This window comes from Python bivittatus, unplaced genomic scaffold (assembly GCF_059951505.1).
Source record: "Python bivittatus isolate LINGU-HERP-01145 unplaced genomic scaffold, Pbiv_v1 ctg000330_np1212, whole genome shotgun sequence".
NCBI classification, from domain to species: domain Eukaryota; kingdom Metazoa; phylum Chordata; class Lepidosauria; order Squamata; family Pythonidae; genus Python; species Python bivittatus.
The window spans coordinates 29953579-29977316 of NW_028277058.1; the positions used below are offsets into that span (position 1 = coordinate 29953579).

At 35.1% G+C, this 23738-nt stretch overlaps 1 protein-coding gene across 3 annotated transcripts in view; it reads right to left on the reverse strand.

The window, feature by feature from the left end:
• Positions 1-23738, reverse strand: part of TMCC3 (transmembrane and coiled-coil domain family 3) — a 120739-nt gene that overhangs the window by 76366 nt on the left and 20635 nt on the right. The window contains exons 1-2 of one of the 3 annotated variants that reach the window (XM_025164382.2): positions 10212-10323; positions 1811-5875 (exon numbers count right to left, since the gene is read on the reverse strand). The exons of the other annotated variants lie outside the window; for them this stretch is intronic. Coding sequence (XP_025020150.2) covers positions 1811-1876 — 66 coding nt within the window. The 5' untranslated portion in view covers positions 1877-5875; positions 10212-10323. Of the gene's footprint in view, positions 1-1810; positions 5876-10211; positions 10324-23738 lie in introns of those variants that run through there. 3 annotated transcript variants of the gene reach the window in all.

The window sequence follows — 23738 nt, forward strand, 5'->3', positions numbered from 1 at the left end:
ATATTCACTGATTTATTTGGTGGGAAAATAAGGAAAATGTTCATATATAAATTAAACACTTCAATAAATGCGAATATGTGTAGCTCAGGGTTGAACTGTGGAGTCCTTGGGGTTCTCTGAGCTTGGTTCTTTTCTTGCAAAAGTTTCATTACCCGGCTAGGTAACATCTTCAGTGCTAAAATGGGATGGGGTTTGCTCTCTATTTATGTGCCGTGGCCTGCCTTGCCAGTGCTGGTGGGGGTGGGGGTTTTGCTTTGCTCCTCTGGTAGTTCCTTGATGAGCATATGTTTACTGCTTGATTGTGTGCCTGGTGGTAACCTTTGCTTATCTGGGTGATGTTTGCTGGTGATTGATCACTGGTGAGGCGATCTTCTGATCTTTTGTCTCTTTTGAATAGTATGTAGATGCTGTTTATCTCTATGTGCCTGTTGATGGCTGCCTTGTCTGAATACCAAGCTTCCAAGAATTCTCTTGCATTTTTGGATTTAGCTTGGTCTAAAATGCTGAGAAATCCCAGTTAAAACTATAGTTAAGTCTGTCCACGTGTTGTGAGATTAAGGAATCACACTGCCAAACATCAGAAATGTCTCAGAAACCACCAACAGACTATTACAACCACATGGCATCTCTGTAGCACACAAACCAACAAAATCACTCCAAAATATCTTAAGTAAACCAAAAGACCCAGTAGCACAAGAAGAAAAAACAGGAGTCATCTACAACATAGAGTGTAAGGACTGTAACAAACACTATGTAGGACAGACAGGCAGAAGACTTGCAGAGTGCATCCACGAGCACCAGCTAGCAGTCAGAAGACATGATGAAAATTCCTTAATCGCACAACACATGGACAGACTTAACCATAGTTTTAACTGGGAAACTGTCAGCATTTCAGACCAAGCTAAATCCAAAAATGCAAGAGAATTCTTGGAAGCTTGGTATTCAGACAAGGCAGCCATCAAAACCCCCACCCCCACCAGCAGTGGCAAGGCAGGCCACAGCACATAAATAGAGAGCAAACCCCATCCCATTTTAGCACTGAAGATGTTACCTAGCCAGGTAATGAAACGTTTGCAAGAAAAGAACCAAGCTCAGAGAACCCCAAGGACTCCACACTTCAATAAATGCACTTAAGATGAACAAATATGCTATTTATCTATCTTGGACTTTCTTGGACTCTGGTCCCCCTTTGCCTCAATAAAGAAGAAAATTATTCGGATTTAAAAATTAATAAGTAACTTATTTATGTGACTGAGGTTATGTGACTGAGAATCTTTGAACATGAGAAATCTGAAGAATGTAGGAAGCTTAATTCAGCTACTATACTAAATCTGAAAATAAAATAGATCAATGTGGAAATGCTAATTATTATATAGTAAATTAAAGATAGTAAGAACTTTTTAAAAATAATTCACCAAAGTTTAATATGGCATTCTTTCACCTGGAGACCAGACTGCTAGCAAATTTTAATTACTTCTTCATGGAAAAGAAACAGGAAAAAAACATATTTATCTGCCTCCTTAAGTAATGTGCATCTATGTAAATAAAGACATCTTTTAAAATCCTTTAGAATTTCATTCACCCTACCAGCAAAATCTTTTGCATAAGAAGACTCCCATTCAAAATCAGCAGTTTCCAGATAGCATTTAGGTTCTTTGTGTTTCTCTTCTATAAATTTTACAGGCCCCAAACATTGAAAACTCTGTTTTCCTTATCAGGGACCAACCATTCAAAGCCATAGCATTGGTGAGATCGGAGAATCTCCAAATCATTTAGCACATTAGGACCGGTCAACTTCTTAACTACTTACCTCCAGGTGTGTAAGAGTCTTCAGCTTGCATTTCATGCCTTCCATGTCACAAAGAGGCTCAGTCATTTTCTTGGTCTAAAATTTATTTCAGGATATAATACTACATATAACAGATGGTCCTGTGATTTGTACTAGTCCCTTTTCTTAAGTAATAACAAATTTCAGAACTGAAGGCAATAGCAGTTGAAAAGTATAACACAAAAGTGAAAGTAGCAAAGTCCACAGATAACATTAATGTTTAATGCAAATATTGTAGGTTGGACTGCCATGAATGGTTGAGAGGCACCTATTAAATTCATATCAGTTACTGACAAAGAGGCAGTGTGCAATTATGTAACACACAGGTGTGGCAAACACAAACCCAGCTCTGAATCATGCATGAAGATCAGCCTAAGAAAGGATGGTCATCAGATAAAGAGTTTCTGCAGCTGAAGCTTGGGGCAGTATATAACTATTGCAAAACAAACAAACAAGCCCTCTTGTTTAGGCAACAGTAATATCCTGGTGTATTCACCGTGCTTCATAATTAAACATAACTGAAAGAAGTGTAATTTCCCATCCTGTTTTTTCTTTTCCCCATCTGATTCTTGCACAAAAGTAGTAACAACTATGATACCCTACTTGCAGAACAAACTGAAAGAAAGTGAGAAGGAAATCAGCTAACTAGATTTTCTCTTTTGCCTTAGGAAATACATGACAATAAGCAAACCCAGACACTGCATATCTCCGCCTGTATTTCAGTGTCCTCCCACAATTGAGACAGCTCAAAAATGGCTTGAGATCAGTGTTTTTCAAATTTGGCAACTTTAGGCATGCTGGCTGGGGAATTCTGGGAGTTGAAGTCCACACAGCTTAAAGTTGCCAAGTTTGAAAAACACTAATGTTATGCTGTGGAAGTGGTGCTTCCCTTATTATCCCATCTCAAAACACTGTGTGCAAGCAATTTTAATGTGCATCAAGGAGGCAGCCTGAAATGACATGCTCTGTGTCAGCAATTGCATGACTTCAATTGGTTATGCCTGTTTCCTGTGTCCACCCACCTCAGTTTGTTCCCAGACCTCTTTGCAATCCCTCAGTTCTATTTTGGTAGCAAGTGAGACCAGAACCTGGCTTCTCCAGCAACTTTTTTATTTTTGAAATGAATTGATAAAGTAATCAGCTGGTGGACTTAGGGGGTGCAAAGACTTGAATTGACCAGTTCATGCCTGGCATAATGCATGTAACTGAAAATATAATTGAAAACATTCAACTTTTGTAGTACTGCAGCCTGTCTGGTAATTCCTCTCTTCCTCTCCTCACATTGGGATAGTTCTTAGGGTAATTTAAAGTTACCACGCTAGTCTTCACAGCTAAACCCCTTCTCAGTCTCTAGCTCTTCAGCAGCAGCTACCCCCTGACTCATTTAGACTCATTCTAAAAATAATGTGTATTGCATTAGATGATTCTATTTGCTTACAACTTAAAGGTGGTAACAGGTGATCCCATTTGCTAATAATTTGCTCTACTGCATAGATTTACAAGACAGTAAAACTATTGTTAAACTGTATTTGTGCACTGACAGCAGGACTCAGCTGGATCATGGCTTACTTTATGTTATTCAGTTGTACATAATATACTACTCCTAGAAAATACAAATTTTCACTATTGTAATACAGTTTTACATTATGACGTATATATTGCCTATTTCATGAAAAGTGCAGTGGAGCCCAATTTCCTTCTCTTTGATGGGGCTTTGCATCAGGGGTCAAATAGATGAACAAAAATATAGGGTTGTTATTGCTTTCAACAGCTTCTTTTCCATCTAAATTGCCAGCACAATTGCCATGCATTTAGTTGAACTCTCCAGCTTCATCATTAGCTCAGGTTATCTACTGCCTTAAACTATTTTTCCTCTGCACCAGTGTTTCTCAAACTTGGCAACTTTAAGATGTGTGGATTCTTTGCAGTTGAATTCTGGGAGTTGAAGGTCCACACATTTTAAAGTTGTCAAGCCTGCGAAACACTGCTGTACCCATTACTCATTAGATGGCCTAATAAATCAGGATATTGACTCCCAGAAACATTAGTGTATTCACGCCAACATCATATCAGTTTCACCAAAACTGTATGCAATAAAATAGTGGCCTGTTTCAATCCATTTCTTCATGGGTTTCTGTTCTTTATTTCCTCTCCTACTTTCTGTTTCTGTTGCATTCAAAATCTGATTTATTACACAGAAGCTCTTTTCAATAGCAAGTGCAACAGTTTGTTTCAAACATAAACACTGATATTAATTTACATATTCTATCTTAATTACTAAAAGATCCAACAGAAGAAAGTGACAAAACCATGGGAAAAAAAGTGAACAATTACAATTAATTACAGATTAGATGTTTCATATTTCCTTTCTTTCTAAACATGTTAGATTGATTTACGATTGCACCCAGTTAGGTAGGTTAGCTTTTAGTCACTGAGAAATTCTGTTTTTCAAGAATGATTTTTCAGGGAGCCTTTTGTGGGACAGCCGGGACAATAGATGAGAGTGAGGAATGGAAAAGAGAGTATTTCAGGAAGATTAGTGACAGATGTGTTGGAAGGGAGGCTATGACACAATTAATGGGGAATGGGAAGTTTGGAAGAGAAAGTCAAAGTTAAGCAATGTGAAGCAGGATGTGCAATTGACCAGACCCTTTGTAGCTGTGCAGGATCTGATGGAGAGTGAGTATTGCTAGTTGTGGCTCATTCCACAAAGAACACTTCTGGGAAATGAGAACAATGTAGCAGCACCACTGATGATCAGGCAACTCTGGGAGAGATGGTGGAGCTAGTCCAGCCCCAGAAGCTGATGGCTGATACAGTCTTTTTCAGAGATCAGTGAGATAAACAGAGGCTAGAACAAAGAGTAGTTCCAAATCTTTGGAATGGAAGCTGGAGCAGCAGAAATACAGGAGCTGAAAGCAGCCCTGGTAGCAGCTTCTGAAGACCAGTTAGATCTTAGTTTAAAAATGTAGTGGCTGAGTAGTGACTGGGTTCATAGAACATAATACATTAAAAAAAAACTAGTTTGCTTTTCATGGCTCTTGTTAAAATCTCATGCCCAAAAAGTTTTTGCCTGACATAGACATAATAGATGTGTGTAATAATTTGTGATTATGGCATGGGTACATAAATTAGCAGAGGTAATAGTCAACCATTGACGGATAACCCTAATGTAATGCTAATCCTAACCCATTTAGTGGGGTTAGGAAAAACACAAAACAGCCAAAATAAGCAGACATAATCTATTGGTGTGTGAAACTCGCTGGTATACAAAAAAGGAAGAAGACTCTTTCGGTTCAAGCTTACATTCTATGTTCCTTGGTTTACAAAATTCTTATAATCAGAACTCTTCTTTCAATACCAATCAGTGATCAGATTTCCCTTATGGCTTTATACATCAATCACACCCAGATTTACTCATGGAGGTTCAGTACTCTTCACTGATGCCTAGAGAAGCGCCTTTTTGAAGCTCTCATAATCTGGAACTCAAACTCATCTAAAGTTACAAACATGTTCACATACTGTTCCTGGCAATAATACAAAAGTATGTGTCAGTTGTGTTCTTTCAGGTTTGATTGTGGAGTTCCTTCTCCTGGGTAGTTTGGTCTCCTATAAATGCAAAGCATCACTTCTCTCACTCGCTACCCTCACTTAGTACCGTGTTTAAAGCACAATTATGGACAGCTCAGTCCTGGCCCCCAGCATTTGTTTCTTCATGCTATCCTGTTCTTTAGCCCCAAAGGCACCCAGAATGACATAAAAAAACAGTAGAATGACAGTTTCTGCCCTCTTACAGATATGACACATAAACAAAAGAGGGTTGTGACAGTGACGGGAAAAAGAAGTTCTTTTTGTTCTTAAAATTATAATTTGTATAGTCACCAGGTAGAGAAACAAACGTGAGGCCCTTTAAAATGATCACTTGCTGATAGGAGTCAGTTGGAGGAAAGCCAAAAGCCGAGGTGATGCAATAGTCCTGCTTTCTTCTTGCCTTGTTTTTCAGAACAACAGATATGCTGAGACTTGAGAACACTGTTCATTGATGCCCTGTGCGTGTATATAGTAATATTTATATGGTCGGTGTTTTGATCAAATGATAGAATATCAATTCATAAAATAATAATATGAAAAATAAAGTACAACAGAAACTTACACACATAAGCATAATGAATAGGATTATTGGAGCCTACTTGCAACAAGAGAAAGCACAAGAGCCCAAAATCTACCTGTGTAGCCCACCACATGTAAAATCTGTGAGAAGCACTCTTGGTATGAACGTGGTAATATTTTCATCCTAAACCTGGCAGATTAAAGTGCAGCTGTTCATTACAGTGATAGTGCTGAAGAGCTCTGCAACAGGAATTTTCACTGGTATCTTCTAGGTATTCTAGTCTTGAAAATCCTGAACGCCTGTGCCTAGAATTACTATGATTTGTGCAGCACCTACTTCATAAACAAGTTGTGTCTATTTTGCAAATGTCTGCAATTTTAGATGGCACTAAATCAGAAGAGGCAAAAAGAATCACCCACATGTAGATAGGGCATAATAAAAACATTTCAACTGAAAAGTCTTTTCTCCTAGACATCACTACTCTCCATTGACTATGTAGGATGGCCTCCAGTCTATGATCATTTTGAATTGATTCCACATGACAAATGTTTCATTAAAAATTGGATTTTATATATATATATATATATATATATATATATTTATTTATTTATTTATGGCTCTTTAAATAAGCTGTTCATTTGTGGGAAAATGAGAGAGATAGTATGCCCTGCCTTGGAGCTCACTTACATTCAATTGATTGTTTTAGATGTTAGGGATTTTTTTAAAAGACTGATATAAAAAGATTGGTGTTGCTGTGGTTTTATTTATTGCTTTTATAATGTGCTTGTGATTTTTATCTATTTATGTGTCATTTTTAAAGAAACTTTAACTACAGTTTGTCAAGGCTTGTATGAATATTTTAAATATAATAAATGTTTAAACGTTTTAAATAAAATATTTAAAATCCAAGAAAGCATATAAAACTACTAGTAGATCCCATTAACTATATCATATGCAGCTGAAACTGGAGGAATATATGACACATTAATAAAAGTCCTATTTATTATATCAATAAATATTCTAAACATATAATTAAACTAACAAATGTAAAACTGAAAGCACCGGTAGTTGTACTTGAATCTGAATGATAGTTGACATGTTTTTCTTATAATTTGTAAAACAGCATAATTTTATTAAAGATTACCCTTTAAACTTCTTTGAAACTGACATCCCTTGTGCTTTTGTGTGAGAATTTCAGTCAAGATGATTTAGCTCACATGGCATATCACCATGCATTTGATCGTGACAAGTACATCTTGTTGCTGTACAATCCACAAATCTGCTTTGAGTTCTAAGTTCTATCCCACTCAATATTTCACTTGCTTGTTGGAACAAGTATTATATCATCATCGTGTTCTTATTGGTCTTTATTTTTGAATTTAATAATTGCTCATAACACAGCTAATAATTATAACAAGAACAAAAGAAAAATATTGTTACTCTTAGCACTTCAAGCCATAGATATTCTCAATAGCTGTGTAGTGATCAATAGTCTGGAAACACTTATTTTACTTCATCACACCTTCCGCTCTGAATCAAAGACTGTGTGACTATATTTATGCTGAATATAAAGCTACAAACGTACAAAGTGATTAGAGAACAGCATAATAAAATACAGCTCATTACCCAAATACCTTAGAGTACCATGTCCTATCTAGATCACATTTTTCTGCAATAATGTAGCAATTAAAATATAATTATATATGGATATAGATATGGATGTGGATATGGATATGTGTTTATGTTTCCTCTTCTTTTTCCCTTCTTCTGACAAGGCCTTTTATTGTGTAGAAAAAAAACAGCTTAATTCAGAAAAGGGAAGGGAGGACAAGGATGCATAATGTCATATCTGTTTCACTTGGAGGATATTATAATTTGAATCAAAATTTGAAGACAAGACACTCACAATTTGACATTTGCTAGTGATACCATTTTGTTTGCCAAAGATATAGAATACTTAGGAAAGTAAAAATTGAAAGTGAAAAATGTGGGTTACTATTAACTTTTAAGAAGACAAAGGTAATTGCAAGCAGTGTTCTCAGTGAACTGATGGCAAAGAAGTGAAAGTGGCAGCCAATATTGTTTTCTTGGGCTCAAGATTAAAAATGGACTGTGGAAGGCAAAGAGAGACAAGATAACCAAGAATAAAGATACTTCAATGATCACAAAGATTAAAATAGCAACAGCAATGGTCTTTCTAGTGCTAATATATGAGAAAGAAAATAAGCACCTTTGAATGATAGATTTGGAGGCAAGTGGCTCCATCAGCTACACAGGAATCAATCAGTTCATTCTGGACCAAATAAGTGTTGACTGCTCTCATAAGGTCATAAAGCAGAAATGGACATACTTCAGCATGTGATGCAAGGAGATGGTGGCCCACCATTTTTTCTCTGCTTTGCAAGGTTGAAGGCAGTAGAAAAAGGGAGGTACAATGAATAAGGTAGATAGATGGAGTCAAAGACATTGCTGGAATGTCCTTAGAAGAGCTACAAGTTATTTTTAAGGGCAGGTCAAAATGGCAGCATTTGTCCATATATTCCCCAGGAGTTGAGCTAGACTCAACGGCATCTAAAGCCCAGGAAAAAAAAAATCATTCGCTAGATTTCCAGTATGGGAGAAAAAATAGAGGACAGCAGAAGAAACCAATGTGGCTGCACAAACAGCTTAACTAAGATCCGAAAACGAAAAAGAACACCATAAGAAATTAAAAGTGCAACAGGTCATCAAGGAAGAATACATGTAGATATCCCATCAAGCGCAATTCCTGAGGCTGCTCTTCAAGATTACTCAGAAACTTCAATTGGTGCAAAATGCCGCAGCCTGGAGTTAGCAGTATAAGCTGCTTTATTAGTGTATGTAAAACCAATACTGAGAGCACTGCATTGACTCTCAGTTTGTTTCTGGGTACAATTCAAGGTAATGATTATTACTTACAAAGCCTTATCTGACAAGCCGGTGTTACCTATGGGCCTGTCAACCCAGACAAAATCTATCTGCCTTGTTGATTAACCTAAACTCTTATTTATGTGATGTTATTTTTGAGCTTTTATTGCTATTACTATTATGGGTTTTTATTATCTGAAGTTAGCCACCCAGGCTTTTTGACACAGGGCAGAATACAAATTATTATTAAGGAAATTCCATAAATAAACAGAACTCAGTAATAACTCAGTGGAGTAGTGAACTTCCTTCACTGGATGGGCTCAAGCAGAGCTTGGACAGCCATCTGTCAAGGATGCTTTAATTTGGCTTCCTGCACTGAGCAGAGTCTCAGCAAGTGGCAGCATCTGGCTGAAACTAAGCCAAGTTGAGCCTGTTCAGTACTTGGATGCAAGGCTCCTGGGGAATAATAGGGCTCTAGGCTTGTCTTGGAAGATGAAAAGCATTTCAGAAGAAAGCAAACCACTTCTATATTTTTGCTTAAAAACCTGCACAAATATATCCTTGAAATTACCCTGAGTTGAGTTTGTCTTGAAGAAGACTTTATCTTTACTGAGCGGGCAAACTTAATGGCTTATGAGACCTCTCACTTCATCGCACTTTATTTTAAAATTTTTATTCTCTTTATTTTCTATGTTTTATTGATGTTATTGTAATTTATTTCTTTGATTGTTATGAGCTGCCCAGAGTCATTAAGGGCCGCACACAAGTTTAATAAAGGATGATGATGATGATGATGATGATGATGATGATGATGATGCAAAGTAAAACACTGAGTGAAGAAAATGACCTGCTTACAAACAATCCTAAACATGTTTAATAAGAATGAAATCCCATGGAATTCTATGTATTTTTGCATTCTAGTGAGTGTCTATGATTGTAGCCTTGGTGATTATTTACCTAATGATATTTCAATAAATCCAAGATATAGCATCTTAAATTGTACAAAATCATCTTATATTTTTTATCATGTTGTTGAAACATTTGGTTTCTTCTCCATGCAGAAGGGGCAAAGAATTACAATTAAAGCTCTTAATATCATACCAGACATGAATAATTAATAAATGCCAGGTCATTAATATTCCAACTCTAATTCTCTTTCTTACAAAGAGCTAAACCATGCCGGGTTTAAACATACATAAGTACATTTCTTCCAGTGTACCCCTTATTTCTCACCATACTGATGGTGCAATCTTATTTTATGCCTATTCAAAATTAATTCCATTGAATCCAATGCTGATCATAGCCTAAAGAATTCTTATACCTAAAAATTACTTCAGACCTTCTTTCCAAGGATTCAAAACAGTATGCAGAGTTCTTTCTACTCACTTTGCCATCCAGTGTGCTGGACTGAGATCCTGTATAGCAACTGGTCCAAAGTTATCTCTTCTGCCATGATAAGCCTTTGTTCTTAGGTCATGCAAAAACAAACAGCAAATATCATGAAGAGAATTGCAGAAAATTATTATAGAAAGAAGAGTATTATGATGCAACTTTAGAGAGAGAGGTTAAAATATAATTGTACTTGTAACTGCTGTGAAGAATATCAGAAGCCACTTTTTCGTATCTTTTTTCTCTTCTATTCTTCTTTAACTTCTTTTCTTGCACTTTTTGCTTTCTCTTTGATTTCTTTCTTTCTCTTTTTTCTTTCTTACTTTATATTAGTTTGTATTAGTTTTTATCTTCTTTTTTAAAAGTTTCAATAAAATCACAGAAAAAATTGCAGAAAATGATTATGTGTCACTTTTAAGTTAGAAGGCTGCAGTACAAAATCTTACATGAACATTAAGCCTACTCCAGATAGCTTTGTCACGTGATGGCCCAGCCTGATTCCATGATTTAATTTATGGAGTCTTATGTACACTCCAGTTAATATTGTCTTTTATCATCTTTTCCAATGTTCCTATTTCTGATTTCGGAAGAGTGCTCTGATCCTCCCTTAGTCTTCTCAAGGCTAAACTAAAGATTATCCTTGTTGCCTTTCTGAGTCTATATCCCTTTGTTTGAATTCTTCTTAAAGACAGTTGCCAGAACTGAAGTTTCTGTTTAAGGTAAATTAGGATCAACAAAGTGGTACAATAACTTCCCATGATTTGGAAATTATAATTCTGTTGACGCAGCCTCACACTGAATTTGTTTTTTGTGCAGCTGTATCACACCACCGGTTATATTCAGTTTCCAATCAACTACTATTCCGGGTTCTTTTTCGGTCTTACTATCTTATATCTTATTCCAACGCACTGAATTTGTTTCTTGACAAATAAACTGCAAGTCTATACTGATATTTTCAGCCCATTTTTCTAACCTATCAAGATTGTTTCAGTGTTATTTTTGCCTTTGATGCTTTTAGTATCCGACTCAATTTGAATAATCTGAAAACTTGATAACCATTTCCTCACTCTTCATCCAAGTCATGGATGAAAATATTGAAGAGTGGAAGGTCCAGAGCTAATACTTGTACTGTCCCACTTAATACGCCTCCTCAAATTGAGGAGAAAGCTTGATAAGCACACCCTGAGTATGATTTTCAAGCCACCTTTGCATCTCTCCATGTTTCATATCAGGTATAATAATTAGATTTTCTCACCACTTTGATTCTCAGACTCAGAAACTTTGTTTAATTAGATTTATTGCAGAAAATTAGGAAGCCATACATGCAAGATGTTCTTCATCTAACAATATCCAGGAATCATGCCCTTTATATAGGTTATTGGAAGGCCTTGAATCCTGACTCTCTTATATTTTCAAATCCATGAACACATGACTCTTAATTTTCTGGTCTTGAAGGATTCTGCCAGCTATTCCTTGTATCAGAGATTCCTGCCTCACCAGCTTCAACCATTATAATATTCACTTAATTGTCATGCCATCCACCCATCCTCAACTAGATTGCTAAACAGGTAAAGAGGTATTTAGTAAGGGTATTCCAGAATAGAGCTATTCCAGGAGAAAACACAGATTTACCCCAACTCTTTAAACATCATAGTATTAGTATGGATTGTTTTTATAGAAATGGTACTTTCAATTATTCCAAATCTACACTTCTATTTTATAGGCAATTTTATGATAAAACTTTTAATCCAATGGGCCTAAATATTGGAAACTGTGAGACTACATTATGCACAATTATATCATCCCCCAATATGCATATCTTTTGTCTGAAACTCATAGTAATTTAATGCAGATAGTTCTGCAACTACTTCAGGAGCCAGCGCAAAGAAAGTGGTAAACTAACAATTAGAATGGCTGACAATTGCAGTCACGTTTCCAATTGTCAGTAGTGTTTCAGAGGATTATTCAAATCTGTACAGCTTCAAAATACTTAAAACCTCTCATATATTTTTAAAACATGCACATTGATTTTTAATAATTCTGTTTAAACCTATATTCCTTTACCCTGCATAATGCACTTAAAATTATATCTTAAAACTATTGCAGCATACGGTATTTAATAGTACAATTATAAAGATCCTGAATTCTAGTGTGAACTCAAGGTCAAACAAAGCAATTTGGAAGTAAAGCCTGCATCGTTGCAGCATTATTCAAATTGCTTGTTTTTACTGGCAAAAATATGAAGGCTTGTATATAATCTCCTTGGTAATGAGAAATAATAAAAAGGTTTCAGTTTGAGCTCCAAGTACGTTACACGTAGCTGTCTTATGGAGAAAGTACCTATTATCCCTAAGCAACATAATATCTGCTTAAATAACTTCTGTGCTTTTCTTCTAAAGAGCAGAAGTACTCAGATATCCATTCCAATAAGTAATGTTTTTTGTATGCACACAGAGATACCCTTCTCTTTCTCTCTCAAAAAGAAAGTGGTGCAAAATGTTTTCTAGATCAAGAGTCACCCTTGGGCATTGAGTGGCACACCAGAGACTGCATTCCAAAGGTAGGAATAGGTTTCGTTAATAATAATCAGTCCTGGCACAGTTTGGAAATAACATTTGAAAGGAGTAGAATGGCAGTACCCAATGCAGTCCTGAAGCCGTAGGCTATGCTTCCCTATTCTAAAACAAAGCGTTAATCTGAAGAATTACTAGGCAGTAGTGTTGTGTAGCACTTTGGATTCAAAGGGAAAAAGTTGCTTTGGACTGTGCTCAAGTATGGGACCTCACATAATACCTATAAGCAATTCCCTAAAGCAGCTATATCTTTTCCAGGATTATCTAAGCTGACAACTGACCCATGGGGAAAAGAGCTGGTCAAATGTTATGCACACAACTCTGATTATTCAAATTCCCTCAACATCTGCTGTTGAAGGCAGATGCCTCACTCTGCCTCACATATTCAGTCAAAAGTTTATTTATTTTTATCCATAGCTAATTAGGAAAATATAAACTTGAATTTTTTCGTCTTTATTCTGTAGTATCAGTATGGCAGCTTACAGCTGTACAGTACAATGATCTTCCATATAATATTTATTAAGTGTATAACCCTTACTTTGCACAGACTCTTGCTTAATAGTATCTATATGGAAATTCACAATACAATAAAATATGGGAATCCAGAGTATAAAATTAAACATTGTATAATTTGTATAGTAATAATAACAATAAACTGATTGCATCATTTTATCTTCTGTAGACTGTATGAAACAATTTAGTTTTTAAAAACGTAGGGAAAGCCAATAAGATGGGGGCTAATCTCATTTCCAGTTGTTCTATAATGTAAGGGCCTCCACTGAGAAACATCTCCTGCAAGATTCAGCCATCCTCATTTCACAAAAGCGGGGAACTGAAAGCATTTTCTTCCAGAATAAACAAATTGTTCAGGTTGAATCTGGCTGGACAAGACAGTCCTGCAGGTACTTCATTGCCAAGCCTTGAAAGTCTTTGTAAATCAAAACCAGAACTTTGAATTAAACATGGAAGCCAACAGACACCCAACAGAGGGCCAAAGCACCAATATAAAGTGCTATTGTTAACATATGTCAGCCAATATTTGGCTACTATATATATTATTGGTGGCGGAAAGGAAGTCTGGCATATGTTGCAATGGCTAAGTATCATTTTATTTGAGTTTAGTAAGGCAGGACTGAACATGTTACATGCGTAGGGCTAAGCTCACTGATCTTTAGATGCCATAGTCCACACATAAAACTGAAGAGAAGTTAATGTATGTCCATCTATGCTATAAATGTGTAAAACTTGCAGGGCTACAGACTTCTTCCTTGAGTAATCTTTGAGTATTATTAACCATCAACTCTGCACATGATAAGATTAAGAGTGGAGCACCAGCTGGTGTGCTTTTCTCATCTAGCCTGTCACCATATGTAGCAGGCAGGTGGTGGCTGATCCTACAGTGGGACATTCAAAAATGTTTTTACTGCGAACAAAAGCTGTTTTCTCACTTTCTCATTTAATTCAGTTGTCTCTATAAAACTTTTATATAATACTGTCAGTTTATAGCTTTGCAGTGTTATATTTGAAGCTCTGGCTGACTACAAAGCCTGGCTGATAGCCAACTAAGAATTGAAGAAGCATCAGTAAAATAGTAATAGCTAATAATCCTAGTTATCTAATTGGAGCTGAGATACTTTCAGACAGGCATTTCATTCAAAATGAGTCCATTTAGCATTTTATAAGCTAATGGATCATTAGCTGAAACACTAAAAGGAGTCAGAATCATCATATTGGTCACTGCATTTACAAAGATGAACTGAATCAGTTCTTGAGAATATTTCTTTTATATTTCCCTACAGAAAAAACTTCTCTAGGTATAATTACTATCTAAATTACATACAATGCAGCACTAAATAATAAAATATTATTTGTTTGATTGTATGTTCTATTAAGAGAGGCTTACTCCCAGATAAGTAAATATAGGCTTTCAGCTAAAGATTTTCTAAAAATTTAGAAATAATATCTGTATATCAATATGTATAAATTAGTAATGTCCTGTATAAAATTCAGTGTAAAAGAAACAAGCATGAAGCTTAAATTTAGAATTCTTCAGACAGCTGAATGGAAACTTGAGGTATTGAGATAACAATTAAACCAAATTGTCTGTTGCTGACAGAAGTTGGAAAACATACCAAAAGGCATTTAATAGTTTAAGAAATTAAATAAGGGAATACTATACTTTTTCTATAATTTATATATAATACAAAAAGTCTATGTGGAAAACAACATTTTAATTGTTTTATCTTCCTTTTCTTACCTTCAAAATGCTTAACAAGAATTAATAATGCAACAGCGGGAATTAATATGTTTATATAAAAAATAGAAATTAAAGGTAGCCGTTGACTTCTAAATCAGTTAATACAGCTGATTAATTACAAATCAATTGGCTTATAAGCTGATGAAACATACTGTACTTGTTTCTTCTCAATTTGTTGAAGGCAAGAATGAAAATGATAGAAAAGCCTTTGCAGAGGTACTCTGTAGTTTAGGTACCATTATTAAAAATTTCCTGTCTTTATTACCTGCTCATCCACCACATGTATATGAGATAGGCAGCAATATAAATTTATTAAATAAATAAATAAATACTTACTTGCTTACTACTGGCTGGTGGCATTATGACAATATATGAGTTGGTCTGAGTGTCTAATCTGTAACATTCTCTAATGTTTTACCTTTGCAGATTTATTTTAATGTCAATTTATGATGTATGTTAGTATGTTAGACTAGGTTTGGGGCAACCATGTTGAAATGTAATCATGACTAAAGAATAACTCTTAAAAAATAAAAAAAAACAGGAGGTAGATGGTTTAACCTATTTAGTTAAGCAAGAAAAAAGAAATTATGGGCGGTGAGGTTTGTCTCATATAACATTGGAAAGACAAATGTATGGCCCCAATTATTGAACTAACTGAAGAGCTGATGTTACTTGTGAGTTGCTTAGAGAGAGAGACTGAGTATGGATGATTATAATGAGATACAGTTATCCTTACTGAAACTTTTGTGGAAAAAAATGTATATACATATATACATGTGTGTATGTGTATGAATGGTATATCATACATCTCCCAGGCTTGTTCTTTTGATTATAACCTGAGTGGAATAACTATGTCCACTGCCTTTATATCTTCTGGAGAAAAGGCAGGATATAAATAAGAATACTTCATAATAATATTGATTGCAGTTAGAACTGTTAGCTAGTTATACATTTTTTTAAAGAAAATGTGCTATTTTAATCTCATAAGAAGATTGAAAGGGAACTTTGACCATTGTATCCTCATGAAGCAACAACAGAGGGTTGTGAAGTAGATTGTGGCAACTTATCTTTTCAGAATAATAACCACCTTCTATAAATGGTGGTTTAATTTTAGCCATCTTAAAGCAATAATGTATTCTGGGTTAAGTTAAAAAAGCTGAAATATAAAAGTCCTATAAAAAGTTATTCCATGGCAACCATCCTTTATGAAATTGAAACTACATAATGAAAAAGCAGGCACAAGTAGTATATAATGAATTAATGGAAGAATGGGGAGAGACTAATTGGCCAAAACAAACTAAGTTGAGTTTTATTTTTACCCCACATCTCTTCTCAGAGCTCAAACCAGTATATTGCCCAGCCCCCCTTCTCCCCCCCCCAATAATCCCATGAGGAAGGTTGGGCCGAGAGAACAAATATCTCAGGGTTATCAACAGAACTTCTATGGCTGAGGCCCAACTGGAACCTCAGTCTCCTTGTTCAGAGTCCAAAACCTAACCATAATGCCATTCTGGCCATAACAACTAAATGTTAAGTTGCTATTAGAAGAAGCTATTTTTCCATTGTTTTGCTTAATATAAATTTGAATCAAAAACTGTCAGAAGGGCCAAATGTAAGATTTACGTGGATTCAGAGAATCATAGAGTTGGAAAGAGTACTTTATATTGGTAATGTACAATCAGAAATAAGCAAAGTTTCCTTAATAATAAGCATGATTAGGTGTAATATGTAAAGGCAGATACGTTGTTCAGGACAAAGAGATAACAAGCCTTTTTTATAATCAGAAATGTCAGACTTACAGCACAGAAAGAAAATTGTCCCTGATTCTCAGTAAACTGCATCAAGCTAAATGATGCAGTTTTGTGGGGGTGGGGGGAGATAAAGTTGAGCTCTTATAGAATACACAAAAATCATTTCTGGGTAATTCAGAGTAGCTATTCTGAAGCTAAGAACAAATTTTCATCACAGGATTTTTAAAATGGGTATCAGATTCTTAGCAAAGAAAAAGCAAGCATCTGAAAAAAAATGTGCAAGTGGGAGTGCTAAAAAAACCAGTTTCTACAATAGCAGCTAGAAGAAAGTGATAATGTTTCCAAGAAATTGAGAACTACCCTATAATATTAACAAAATATGTTGAATATTGTGAAATACATTAAAACGATGAACAAAAAAGAGATTACAAGATTTCTTGCAACTGACAATATAAAGGGTTGACAGATTGTAGCTAATTTAATGATTGTCTAACTCACAAAAGCAGCTTGGTTTCTCTGATATACAGCCATTGCTATGCTAAAACAGTCTCCCCAAACCTGGTGATTTCTCAGGATGCTGGAAGTGTATCTCACAGGATTTTCAGTCAACATGGCTGGAAATTCTGAGAGTTCTAATGCTAATATATTGGGAAAGTACCAGGTTGGGCAGTGTCAGGCCCAGCCCAAGAACGACAATAAGGCGGTCCAGTCCAGTATAGTTCCTTTATTAGCTTGCACCTAATAGAACCACGCCAGACTAAACCTATGCTAAAGCAACTAGTGGATATACCCCGTGAGACTCTAGGGAGGGGCCAGTATCAGCTTCTTCCTATTCTCATGGTCCTGCTGTGGGCTGAGGAAGCACTTGCTCTGTAACCTCTCCAGGAATGGTCCCCCTCCCTCCTGATAACCTTGATCCTCCATTCCAGTATCCTCCTCGCGCATGCCTTCCATTACAGGCAGGCTGTTTTAAATGAACCTGGAGATCTAAACTTGGTAGTTCTAGAGAAGCTCTTTATGTTCCATTTCATATCTGCAAAGTTGTGGAAAGTTTCTTTTTTATTAGAGATGCTTAACAATGCAAAAGTATTCCCATTTGTTTCCATAATTCCAGTCCCTCCTTCCCCAGCAGCCATAATCATTCAATAGAAGTGAATATCTGTGGCTCAGGTATCAACTGTGGACTTTTTGGTGCTCTCTGATGGCTTGCTTGCAGATGTTTCATTACCCAACTAGGTAACATCATCAACCAAGCTCAGAGAGCATCAAGAAGTCCCAGCCATAATCATCTTTCAATTCTTTCATACCAAGTCCTGCCACCTGCTGTGACATGACATGGATGTACTCCCATTATTTTGTTTAGACATCTGAAGATTTAACAGATTATACCTTAGCCATAATAGATGGTACATCTTTAACATCTAATTAGAACACTTACAGAGGGGAATTAATGTGCTTCAGTCAGTTTTTAGATATTTTAAGCCTATAGCAATGTTGTGGCTATTCAGTTTTTCCATGAATGGATAGTATATTTTCAGGACGTTCAGTTATTCATAAGAATGTTTAAATCTATTATATTTCCTAAATTGTTTATAAATATGAAAAACAGCTAAGTAATGGAAAAGAACTTCCTCCTTTTATGTCTTTCTGGTGACAAAAACTGCCAGTGAAGGCACAGAGCATAGTGTACAGATTTCAAGAATTTAATAAGCTCAACACAAATTTTGATATTAATCTTCCTTAATAATAAAGTCCTGTGATGGAAACATAAGTACAAACTCATTAAGTAATGACAGGTCAAGGTAACTGTTAAAAATCTTTGGATTTTTATTCTTAAACTTTTCATGTTACGTGAATCACTTAGGAAAAGAATAATTTTAGATCAAAAATTATTTCAGTTTTTTTTAAATGTAGGTTTTTTTGTTTAATATAGATATCACAATGGTTGAAGGATCATATGCTAAAGTATTAGGTATAACATAGACTTCTCATACTCATATGCAAAAATGTACAGTACCATCTAAGCATTAACATTCATCAACTTGCTTATATACAAATGAGATAAGTAGTTGTGCCAGTTCTACTCAGATCCTCATGACTTTTTAGATTTTAGAATGACAATCAGGAGTTTCCTTGGTGCCTTTTTCCCCTTTCCACCCACAGTTGTTAGACCAATTTAGTACAAGTTTTATTAAAGAAATTGCACTGAATATTTATTGCATATTAACATACAATGCTAATGATGCATAACCATGCTAGTGCAATCTTCCTCAAACTCAAAACATGTTTATTTATTTAGAAGATTTTATTTTTATATAAAAATCATTCAAATTGAGTGATTTTTATATTTTGAACTACAACTCCAATTGAGCCTAACATGCTGTAGAGCATGAGATGAAGAAAGAAGTGCTCCATGATATCCAGGTATTACAATATAGAGATTTACTATAATATGTTAGCACGTTCAACTATTTTTTGTTGAAATATCCTTATTTATCATGCCTACTGTTTCCACATTAATACAAAATGTTAACAGATATGTTGCTATCCTCTAATAATCAAATAATTTATCTTTGGCCTAGCAGTTTAACCATATGATTTAGAAATGAAAAATTGTCAAAGATAATTCATTAACATTGCCAGGCTGTGATGGTACTGCTTACATCCACAATATGTTGTGATAAATAAATTACCATGTGCTTAAATTAAGTAATGTATTCTGGATAACAAAAGTAAAATGTCTAAATTTACTTTTAGAACTAAAAAAAGCAATAAGTTTATTACAATTCATTAACAGCCCATGCTGAGATAATGTTTATCAGTTGTTTCAACATCTTCTGCATGTCCTATGCATTTGATAGACTATTTTTCACAGGTCAAAAACTGAATCATATCTAAATCAAATCCAATAAATACATACATACATACATACATAATACATACATACATACAAAAAAATCCACACAAAACTAAGATATTGGTGAAAACGTATGCACTACAACAAACGGTTTGTTTCAGCCAAAGAGTTAAAAATAAATAAATGCATAGGATAAAACTGAATTCTAAATCAAGTTTATAAATCATGGACAAGACTGCTATGGAACATGACTTCGATGACGACGATGACGATAGAGGGGGAACAAGACTGGATTTTGATGCCTGTATTGAATGGCACCTGCACTGGTTATCATCTGCTTATAAGGCACAATTTAAACTGTTGGCATTAACCTGACTGAACAGTATTTCTTCTTTTATGAACTTGGTTGGACTTTAAAACCTGGAGAAGAGGCCCTGTTAAAGATCCTGCTGTCAAACAGGATTGCTCAAATTCTTCAAAAGAGGTTCTCTGGAATGCTCAGGAGCCCATATGAAGCCCCTCTCTTTCAAGTGTTAAAGTAGTTGCTCTTCTTCCAGCTGCTCCCTGCTGTCTTGAATACATATGTACAGAAAGCCAATTTGATTATCTGAAATAAGATGCAACCATTTTAATGATTGAAAAAGAGGGGGTTTGTATCCTTTCCCACATATGCCAAAGCAATTATTTCAAAGGATTTACCCAGCTATCTAGTTCATGGAAACAGTTTTTTTTTTCTTGAATTGCATGCAAGGTATGGAATGTACTTCCTTAAGTTTCATTTTAATCAATGTCTTTAGGATTCCATTTTTAATTGTGTTAACCATGTAGAGTACTCACTTAACTAGAAATGTGGAACATAAACTGAATTTTCATAGGGAACTAGTTCTATGTAAAACTGAATAAAAACCTTCACTGAATTTAAAAAGTCATAACAGACACAGGGGATTAAGATGAGGCAAAGAATAACAGTAGGTACGTAAGGTATTCCAGATCCAAATTAATTGGTTTAAATCTGTTATTCTCATTAGAAAGTTGTTTAGAGGACTTTTTTAATTATAAAGGAGCCATGAATGAAAGCATTACACTTCTTTAATGACATTAATAGAATAAAGTGCTTCCCCTTTCTTGTTTGTTGGCCATTGAAGCCTGAACCCAATCCAGATAAGAATTTTGCCATTTACTTTATGCAGTCAGGCTTTAAATTAGTTCCATTTCTGTTATTCGTGTTGATCATAATGTTCTTTCAACCTCATCAGTAATTTGGCAAACTGTATGCAGCCTACTTGTGGCCAAAAGTTAACAAATGCACATTAAAGTTCTTTCAACTCATTTCTAATTTTCAATGAGTGTTCCCTAAGAGTTAACTTGGGCGAGTTCTAGAATTCTCAATCCATACTGAAAGGGAAACCTAAGATGCTTGGGTATAAAGGCATTCTGTATAGCTAACAGACACATCCTGTTTGAAATATTCTTGAAACAGTTCTTTCAGCTGACTTGGATATATATTGTGAGGATTTGTTACATAAATTATGAAGAAGTTAAATAGGGTTCTGGAAGATAATGGCAAAGAAGATTTGCAAAGGGTCTAAAAATTACAACAAAGTGAAGCTCTGTTAAGAAAATGAAATTTCCTACTGAAAAATAGGAAAACATTTTTTCTAAAAATGCTTAAAACAGTGGTATCATACCGCTTAAAACAGTGATATCAAACTGCTTTATGTGAAGCAATTATATATAAGCCCACATTGTGTTGTGAATGTAATTTATATATTTTTTAAAAAGCAAAGTGTCCTTTAAGTGGCACTCAACTCCTGGTGATTACATGGAGTATCAATGAAAGTAGTTTCCACTGTGGGGCTTCCAGAGGTAAAAATGGTTGACTGAAGACAGCTCTGAAAAGTGGAGCTGATGACTGCAGCAGAACGAAGAGCCAGTGAGTAGATTAGCTCTTTGTTAAATCCTCTCCAGACAAACAGAGGACTTGAGATCACCCACAAGTTCTCCAGACAGCTGCTCCTCGCAAGGAGACCACAACATTTTAGTCTCCAGTGGGTTTAGAGCTCTGGGAGATGAAGAAATAGCTATCTTGCTCAAACTGTGGTCGGCACCTTTGAAAGAAGACTAACTCGGCATACTTCCTTTTCTAATCACTTTTGGAAATTGCTTGTTAACTGCTTTTCAGCTATTAGGAACCTTTGGATCAACAAGTTTTATAGCACCAGGTGAGTTTCCTTCAATCCTTAGCAAAAGAAGTTTTAACTACAAGGTTAAGAACATAAAAAAAAAATGTTGGAATAAACAGCAAAAGGGTGATTAAAATTTTGATTTTAGAAAGTTACAAACAGGCTAAGTGTCCAGATAAATTTGAAATAAGATTTTGGAATTCATTATAAAAAACCCTTCCCATGGGAAAATGCTTTTGTTTTGAATTTTAAAAAAAAATAAGATTTTAAAAACTGGATACTAGAGGGAACTAAAGATTACAATTAAAGGAGAAGAATACTTAAGCTCAACTTACAATTACAGAAGGAAGCAAAATATTCTAACATTGGATATATTGAAGGATATTTTTGAACAAGCTAATTTAAAGAGTATCTGCTTCTATGGATAGACTCTGTCTAATGATGTTATGGAAGGGGAACAAGTTCTTCCTGACAAGATCGAGGCTGATTTGAAAGGATCTACAAATGAAAGGCTACAACAACGACATGGAAAAAGAAGTTACATTGGCCACACAAAAGAAACTGACTGATGTCTTAATAATTAAAAAGTACATACAAACAACAAACCGAGAAAGTAATCTGGATAATTTTTCTATATTGGATTTACAAAAGAGGCTTGTTAAAGTTTGAATAATTTTGTGAAAAGGGACAAAGAAAAAATGAAAAGAAATCAAGTTCTACAACATTATTTGAATGGACTAAAGATTAAAATTGTTAGAAGCAAAAGGAAGGAATGTAAAGTTGGTTTATTTGATCAAGGTTAAAATATATACAATGTTATCTCTGGTAACCTTTAATGGACTTTTGCTGACATAAGGACTGAAATGATGCTTTATGGATGGAAATGATGCTATAAACTTTATCTTTATAGATAAGAGATGGGATATGGGAAGAAGAAATCATTTGTTGTATTTCAAGAGAAGGTGATAAGTTACTAAAATTGTTTGTGATGAAGGTGGGAGGTAACTGTAACTATTTATTACAGTTATAGATCAGCAGAATGTTTCTATTTAGTGGGGGGGAAAGAATGAGAACATATCCCAAAATATGACATTTTATTAGAATAAAAATGATGTACCATGGTGTCTTTACAATTTGACATATATGGATAAAAGTAATGGCTTAGTCCAATTTCCATTTGTCATATAACTTTAACATTATTTTTTCTGTAACATTTATTACTTCCCACTCTTACTACACTCTATTTTTTTAAAAAGAAAACAATCAAAGAAGAGCAATGGTTTATCATTTACACGTTCTCAGCTGGGATAAAATTACTAACCCTGCATTTCAAACCCAAACAATTTGTCACAGAAAACAAGCTGTAATTCTTTTTTGAGCAGCAGAGTCCATGTGCTTGCTGAGACACCAGACTAGCACTATCTAATAGAAATGTCAGTTTTCAGCGTGAGCCCACTAAATGTATTTATGAAGTAATAAAACTACCTCTGAGGGAATAACTGCAAAGAACAGAGCTTCTTATCACTGTGGGATGCTACACTACATCCTACCAAAGTTTTTCTATGATTACCACATTTGGCAATACTCAATGAATGGCACACAGAAACATGGAAATTACCTTAGTTTGATAAGCAATTTTATTTTACATTACAGATAGTCCCCGGGTTAAGAACGCTCTGGTTATAGACAGTCCATAGTTAGGAAGAGAGTCTACTGTAGCAAAATTCGAGTTAAATATACAATGATTCGAGTTCACTACACAATGCTACTTATACAGTAATACTGTCCTGGCTTACATACAAATTTGACTTAAAGACAGATCTTGGGAACGGAACTCATTCTTAAATTGGGGACTACCTGTAATCAAAATAAGGAAAACTAGATAAATATTTATGAGAAATGT